Source organism: Equus przewalskii, chromosome 14, assembly GCF_037783145.1.
Source record: "Equus przewalskii isolate Varuska chromosome 14, EquPr2, whole genome shotgun sequence".
Taxonomy (NCBI): Eukaryota; Metazoa; Chordata; class Mammalia; order Perissodactyla; family Equidae; genus Equus; species Equus przewalskii.
The window spans coordinates 36219400-36227880 of NC_091844.1; the positions used below are offsets into that span (position 1 = coordinate 36219400).

Below are 8481 nucleotides of genomic sequence, written 5' to 3' on the forward strand. Positions count from 1 at the left end.
GTGCATTTCTAAAGCTGGACATTTTCTTAGAAAATAACACCATTATCAACTTACAAAATAAATAAATTTCCCTGATCTTCTCAGACGTGCATTGGCTGATTTGGATCAGGATTCAAACAGGATTACAGTTAATTTGAATCAGGATTCAGACATGGTCCACACATTCCATTTGGTTGTTTTGCTGCTTACTTTGTTAATCTACAATTTTTCCAACCTCCCACTTTTTTATTTATGAATTTTTCATGTCATTTGCTTTTTGCAGAAACTGAGGCAGTTGTCCTGTAGATTGTCCAACATTTTAGATTTGTCACTTTGCTTCCTTGTAGTGTCTTTTAACTTGTTCCTTTATCCCTCATTTTTCTGTAATTGGAAGTAAGCCCCAGAGCTGTGCTGTCCTTATGGTAGCTGCTAGCCCCATGTAGCTGTTTAAATTTAAGTTAATTAAAGTTGAATAAAATTAAAACTTCAGTTCCTCGTTCTCACTAGCTCCATGGGGCCAGTGGCTACTGTATTGACTAGCACAGTTTACAGAACCTTTCCATCATCAAAGAAATCTGTTTGACAGTGCTGTCTTACTGGATTTCAGTTTGATTAGATTTAGGTCCATCTTTGTTGGCAGCATACATCCTAGGTGGTACTTTGTGCTTGCTAAGAGTGTTCAGTGATTTGGGTAGCCTGATCTCTCTGTTCACATCTTTTCACAAACATTTTCACTTAAAGGAAAAAAAAAAGTTTTGTCTCCATTCTGAGTAAAATGTCATAACAGCTACTAGAGAAAAACAGGTGTAATTTTAAAAGTTTAACATTGGGTTAAACATTGTTCACACAAAAACTTGTATACAAATGTTCATAGCAGCATTATTCATAATAGCCAAAAAGTAGAAACAACCCAGCTGTCCATCAACTGAAGAATGGATATTATTCAGTCATCAAAAGGAATGAACTACTGATACCTGCTATAACATGAGTGAACCTTGAAAACTTTATGCTGAGAAAGAAACCAAGCACAAAAGGCCACATATTATGTGACTCCATTCATATGAAATGTCCGGAATAGGCAAATCCATAGAGACAGAAAGTAGATTAGCAGTTTCCAGGGTCTAAGGGGAGAGGAGGAAGTGGAGAGTTGACTGCCAGCTGGGTACAGGGTGTCCTTTTGGGGTGACAAAAATGTTCTGGGATTAAATATGGTGATGGTTGCACAACCTTGTGAATATACTAAAAACCACTGAATTGTGTACTTTAAAAGGGTGAATTTTATGTGAATTATATCTCAATTTTAAAAAGTCAACTGGAAAATAAAATTGACTTCTAAAAAAATCCAGGAGAGTGACATTATCATTGCTTTGTGGTGAATAAATTAGATGTGGGGGCGGAGCAGAGGATCAAAAGTTTCACTGATTAGCAATTAGAAAAATCATTCATAATTATTGAAAATATAAAACCTTTTGCTGTGTGATGTATGTAAAGAATTTGTCAAGAGATGTTTGGAAAAATTAAAAAATAGCTATTGGAAAAATCTTAAGAAGAAACTGCGGTTAAATGGTGCTTTGTAATCAGAACATAAACTGAGTACTGGAGCAGGGTGGAATGCCTCTTAACGTGTTATGCCTTAGAAACTTTGTTTATCAACTTTGTAGATAAAAGCATAATATTTACTCTATTGAATATTAATTTTAATCATTAACTATTTTCTTCCTCAGGATGATACATATACAGAAAGCTACATCAGCACAATTGGTGTGGATTTCAAAATAAGAACTATAGAGTTAGATGGGAAAACAATCAAGCTTCAGATAGTAAGTAATTTTGGACTAGACATTTTTTTGGAAATTATTTTGATAAATTTAGAATATATTGTTACTTTCAAGTATGTTAACAAGATTAAACTATCTTAAGAATCATCCATCTTTGATAGAGTGGTAGAAAAATGATTTGTCTAAAATTACCTTCCTCATTGAATTTTCTGTTCATAAAGCAGAGAAATACATGTTTTAAGTCAAACTTGGTCCCAGCTTTTTTTCTTGTGCTTTTATTGGGGCGGGGTGGGGGTTGGTGGTGGTCTAAGTTGAAGTTTACCTTTTCTTATAGGAAAAGTATATTTAGCATTTTTTGTATGTCTTTTATTGTGCTGAATACTGTGGAACATTAAAAGCAACCCAGCAGAGGTTCTTGATACGTGGTTTAGTTGAAGAGTTTTTATTTAGTTTGTTGTATGTATTAAATAGTATGTACCAATTCTGTAGTAACATAGAATTTTATTGGAAAGGAGTTTAGCTTTTCTAACATGTTTTTTACAGCTCAGAAAATGGATGCCAAGAGATTTAATGACTTGCCTACAGTTACTAGCAGAACCGAGTGACCCACAGCTCTCTGTCTTCAATATTTTGTGTCCCTGTGCCATTCTAGTTCCCTTTCCATCCTTACATCCCCAACCCCAAATTAAAAACAGGCTATTGTAGTAGTTCAGAAGTATCACTCTAATATGGGCCTGGGTACTACCAGTGTGGACATATCTATCGTCTTTAAAAAAATCAATCTCTGGGTATCTTTTAGAGTCAGCTTTCAGTATGAGGTAACAGAAAATCAGTGACCTTTTCATGTAACAGATAACACACTAAACTGGGATGTAATTCTGGATTTCAAGTCAGAAAACTTGGATTTGTTGTCTTCCTTCTGGTATTTATTAGTTACAGAGTTGTCAGTTTAACTTACTTCAGCCTTTTTCCTGAGACTCAGTTTCTTCTCTCTAAAATGAGTATGATGATACATGATTTACTAACTCATAAAGTAATTGTGAGAACCAAATCTTGCAGTTCTATGTGTATACGATAATGTATGTGGAAGCCCTTTGTAAACTTTTGGGCAGTATACAAATGTTACTGATGATATGACATACCCAGATGAATGGATGTTTGATAGGTTACTTTTTTTAGTTTCTCCCTTTCGTATTTATGTTACTGATGAGGAAAAGAAAAGGTACATTACAAACAAATTGTGGATTTTGATACAAGTGAATACACTTGACACTCCAAATTAGGACTTGCAAGGATATAGTTACCAGAAATAGCTTGAAATAATTTCAGCCAGTGAACACATTACCTTCTATATTGATTTTTCCCATTACATGTAGAGTGCCAACTTTCTGCTTGGCACCATAAAGAATATTTCAGAAAGATACACCCAAGCCTCTAATCTAACTAGTGAAGTGAAATGATCATTTGTCTCCATACAATTTGGGTGTATATTTGTGAAACATTCATATATTGATACTTTGCTACGTCTGAAAGGGATCTTAGAGGTCACTCACTCAGTCTTCATTCCATCTTCAGTAGGAATTTCCTTTTCGTATGTAGTGCCTTTTTTTGAACATTTTTGGGAAGTTCATCACTTTTCAAAGCAGCTAGTTTCATTTATAAATAACCTCTGATTGTTAATTCTTTATATTGAGCTGAAGCCAGTTTCCTTTAACTTCTGTCTGTCATTCCTCTGCCTTTTGGAGCTGCCCGAATGAGATTAATTCCTTTTCTATTGGCAGCTTGCCCTTTATAGAGTGATCATATCACAACCTTCTGCCTCTTAAGTCAGTCATAACTTTCTGGAAGCGTGTTTTCAGAATCTTTTACAATTTGGGTTACTCTTTCAATTTTTAAGTGCCTTTTATTAAAATGTGATTCCTAAAATCAAATATGAGGTATAGTCCAGCCAGTGAGGACTACATGAGAGAGGTAAATCCTCTCTTGATTTGGACTATGACGTTCTTTTCTTTCCCTGTTGGACTTCTTTTCTCATCATTAATCCATTCAAGGACAAAGAAAGCCTGAGTTTACTGCATTTGCTGTCTCAGTGGCCATATTACCTACTAGTTTGGATCTTGAGGTTTTTGGTTTGTTTTTAAAAGAAAAAAAGTCTTATTGTATACTTTGTGACTAGTGTTTTTAAATCTAAATGCAAGATTTTACTTTGATAACTTCATTACATTTCATCTTGCTTGGCTTGAGTTATCTTTCCAAGTTTTCTGCGTCTTTCAAAATGATCATGCTGATCTATATTTTAATTGTTCTTTCAGCTTTTCCTCTTCATTGTGCCATCTGGATCTTTGTATCAGAGTTAGTGATTACAAAACATTGATCAGGGCAGGGTGGGTGTGGAGTCCAGTCCCATGCCATGGAAGCACTCTTTCTGTGATTGTTGATGAAGTATTTATGGAAATGCTTATATTACATGAGGAGCTCAGATAGATTTGAGGTTACAGAGATGAATGAAACATAGCCCCACAGGAGATCCCATTTCAGCGGGAGAGACAAACAGGAAAATCAGTTATCCTGTGATTATGAGGGGTAATGAGGGTTATAAACAAAGGGCAATCAATTACAGAGAAAGGTACTGATAGGATGTAGAATCAGGAGAGTTTTCAGAGCGGCAAGGAGATGTCAGAAATTTTACTCTTTGGAGGTAATTGCTTAGTCGGCAATTAATTAGTACTAATTCAGTTAATTAATACTAATTCAGAAACAGTTTCTTCCTTGTGCTATCTTTGTGAAGGAGGTAGGTGGAGAAGGGACTATTTTATTGAGCAGCTTCTATAATCAGCGCTGTGCTAGGCATTTTACAAACATTAGTTCATTTAAACAGTTTAGTAATTTTATAAGGTGAGTGATATCTAGGATTTATAGGTGAGTAAACTTTTGGATGACTCTCCCTAGTGTTAAGTAATCGGGAACCTAGATTTGATGTTTTGAAGTCAGGTCACCTTGACTCCAAAGCCATGTTTCTCCAAGGATATCCTGAAAGCCTTTGAGGCGCCTTACTGGTACGTCAGATCTAAATAGTCTTGTAAGCTCTCAGGCTAGTACTTTGGACAAAAAAGGTAATGAAGCTGTGTTGCCTTGTTTTTATTTGTTTTAGATTAACGATTATTAACATTTTACTTTATTTGCTTCATTACTTTTTTTTCCTGGAGTATGTAAATTGCAGACATTATGATATTTTACTTCAAAAATACTTCAATATGCATCTGTTTTACAGTGTAAATGATCACATCTAAGAAAACAGACCCTAATGCCTTAATATTATCTAATAACTGGTCTATATTCAGATTTCCCCAAAATTGCAACTTGTTTTTAACAGTTATGTGTTGACTGGGTCTTAGAAAAGGAAGTGATTTCATTGAGAGAAACTGAACCTTTTTTTTTTTTTTTTTTTTGCCCATTTAAGACATTAGTGGGGAGCAATGTTAAGTTCACAGGTATACTCCAAAACTTTACAATTGGCTCCCGCTAAGAGCTGTTGCACCTTAATCTCTACTTGTTGTAGGCTTCAAATCCATTTCTTTTTTTCTTTTGTGGTAACCATTAAATAACCATTCTGTTACTTCCCAATCAATCAAGATGTTACCTTTTACCAGTATCTTTTAAAGTGAGGTCGGTAGCTATTCTAATTATACAAATTTTTTTTTAAGAAGAAGCCATTGTCTAGGAGCAATTTAAACAAAATTCTCATTTCCTTTGTTAAAACCAAGGCTTTTAAAATCTAACAATTGAGTTTTCCTCTTGATATTTTTAATTAGTTTTTAAAACCCAGAAGTTTAATGTAACAATGTAAGCATTTGTTTTTGGTGTTTGAGCCTAAATAGTTGAAGGTAGGTTGCTTTTAAAATGAGTTTTATAAAAGTATTTGGAATCATCTTTACATTGTTTTCCCTAGGATTAAAATACCACCTTCCTGAGATGGCTGAAGTGCCGTCTTGACTGGTAGTTACCTGAATTAGGTTCTTTCAGTGCTTTCCAGGATGGTAAAGTGAGCCAGCAAGTGGTTTTGTCTTACGTGTGAGAGTGTACTGTGTTAAAGGGACGTTCAGCCGGTAGCTTTCCTAATCAAGTCAGCCCATCTCGGCTTCATACTGCATGCCTCACACGGTGCTAAGAGCTGTAGGGAATATGAAAAGTATGACATAGTTCCTGCTATCAGAGAGCCTATAAGATTGGTGTCATTACCATGCAGTTTAGTAGTGTGAGTGCTGAGGGCTAATGTTTCCATATCAAATCCTGACAGTCTCCATAACTATGTAAACTAAACTATTCTCCCTACTCCTGCCTCCCCCCCACTCTATGTTAATGGAGTTGTTTGGGTTTCTTGATTGTTTTATAATAGTGGGACACAGCAGGCCAAGAAAGATTTCGAACAATCACCTCCAGTTATTACAGAGGAGCCCATGGCATCATAGTTGTGTATGATGTGACAGATCAGGTAAGTTCCAGGAGGAAATTGTGTTATAGTAACAAAGTAGGAAGTTACTATTTGATAAATATCACATTCTTTTACTTTGCATATAAGCCATCAGTATTATTTATATGGCAGAAAACTTTGTCCACCCCCAGATAAGTGAATTACATTAAAAAAATTTGTTTCAAAGCAATAATTTTTTTTTTTTTGGTGAGGAATATTGGCCCTGAGCTAACATCTGTTGCCAATCTTCCTCTTTTTGCTTGACGAAGATTGTCGCTGAGCTAACATCTGTGCCAGTCTTCCTCTATTTTTGTATGTGGGATGCTGCCACAGCATGGCTTTAGCAGCAGTGTGTAGGTCCATGCCCAGACCACTGAAGTGGAGCATGTGAACCCAAACAGTGAGCCACTAGGCCAGCCCTGCAATAATCTTTTTAAAACAAGAACATTGTTATTTTTCTCCTCTCCCGTCATTTGAAGGTTTAATGAACTGGTCAACCAAAATTTCTTACTATTTTCCTTTAATAAATAGAAAATTTAGTAATTGGTTTTACACTTGCTTTCAAGGGACTCTGATATATTTATTGTCAACTAAATAACTGATTATTTTGGCAAGAGTTCATAGGGAACTGTGGGGTAGTTTGGTTTATACTGTGTTCTTGGTGTTACGTATTAACAGGACTTTGCCTAGTAATTAGACCTGACAGAATTGCCAAAAGCGAGATTAGGGGTCTCTGCCTGTAGAGGATGTGGTTCAGAAATAAGATAAGCTCAAGGAAGATTTTAAGACGACAGTGAATATCTGAAGATTAGCTGTTGAGAGAAGGTGTAGGGGGATATAGAGATAGTGTGAAGAATGTGGTCCAAGGGTCATAACTGTTCTTTTGATCAGCAACTTACAAAATTTCAGGGTCCTTTTTTTTTTTTCCCATCAGAGAAAAGAATAGGGAGCCGACCCCATAGCCGAGTGGTTAAGTCTTTGAGCTCCGCTTCAGCAGCCCAGGGTTTTGCTGGTTCGGATCCTGGGCGCAGACCTGGCACTGCTTATCAGACCATGCTGAGGTGGCGTCCCACATAGCACAACCAGAGGCACTCACAACTAGAATATACAACTGTGTACTGGGGGGCTTTGGGGAGAAGAAGAAGAAGAAAAGATTGGCAACAAATGTTAGCTCAGGTGCCAATCTTTAAAAAAAAAGAAATTTTGAAATTTACAATTTATTTTTCTTAGAGCAAATGTTAAATTTCACCTCAACTGTGAAATCATAGCTAATTAGGAAATAACTAGAATCATAGACTTCAGATTCAGTGCGATTTAGAAGTACTGGGTGACTGATATCAACAGGAGAAAAAAATGCTAATTTCAAAAATCTCAAGTCATTGCCATGAAATATTTAAAAATGAAAATTTTCCTCCCTGAAATATGACTGTGGAAAAGAAAACAAGCATCTTGGGACCCATTCATTTAATCTCTTTTGATATCTCTAGTAGTTAACACTGAGTAGGCCATCTTATTCATAAACCAAAATTGTATCAAATTTCAAAACCCAGGTTTTATAGTGCATTTAAATTGCATATTTCCATACAATTGGATTTGCCTGAGCCATAGTTTAATACTGAGCTCTTTCCCTCTCAGATAAGGTATTTGCATCCTCAAGCCTTCAAATTCTGATTTCTTGTTCATTTATGTAGTCATTTTAATGTATCAGTGCACTTCTTTCACAGCACTATAGTTATTATTTTGTAGTTAGTTGTCTCACTAGCTCTTCGTAGGTCAAGAAAGACACTTCTGTTTATCACTTGCTTCATTAGAGCGTGTGTCCAGAATTGTATTAGCGTTCTTAAAAATGTCCGTTTTCTTAGGAGTCCTTCAATAATGTTAAACAGTGGCTGCAGGAAATAGATCGTTATGCCAGTGAAAACGTCAACAAGTTGTTGGTAGGGAACAAATGTGATCTGACCACAAAGAAGGTGGTAGACTACACGACAGCAAAGGTATGTTTAAAGTTTGATGCTCAAACTGAATTGAAGGTGTTGACCTGCATTATGTATGGCTATGGAGTATCTAAAATATGTGCACCTAGAATATGGGTATTTAAAATACGTGCACTAGAACACTCTGACAGTGACAATTCACGTAGTCTCTGTTTAGACTCGGTAAACTTAGTCCTTCCTCACCCCCCATTTCAGGTGATAGAAATGTACTAAGTGAAAAAGATTTTTCAGTGTTAATTGTGCCTTATTATTCTCTTAG

General features: G+C 35.8%; 1 protein-coding gene across 6 annotated transcripts in view; it reads left to right on the forward strand.

The window, feature by feature from the left end:
• Positions 1 to 8481, forward strand: part of RAB1A (RAB1A, member RAS oncogene family) — a 126636-nt gene that overhangs the window by 116319 nt on the left and 1836 nt on the right. For all 6 annotated transcript variants that reach the window (XM_070572500.1, XM_070572503.1, XM_070572504.1 and 3 more), the window contains 3 exons: positions 1704 to 1799; positions 6154 to 6249; positions 8091 to 8222. In XM_070572500.1, the coding sequence (XP_070428601.1) occupies positions 1704 to 1799; positions 6154 to 6249; positions 8091 to 8222 (324 nt within the window). The remainder of the gene's footprint in view (positions 1 to 1703; positions 1800 to 6153; positions 6250 to 8090; positions 8223 to 8481) is intronic.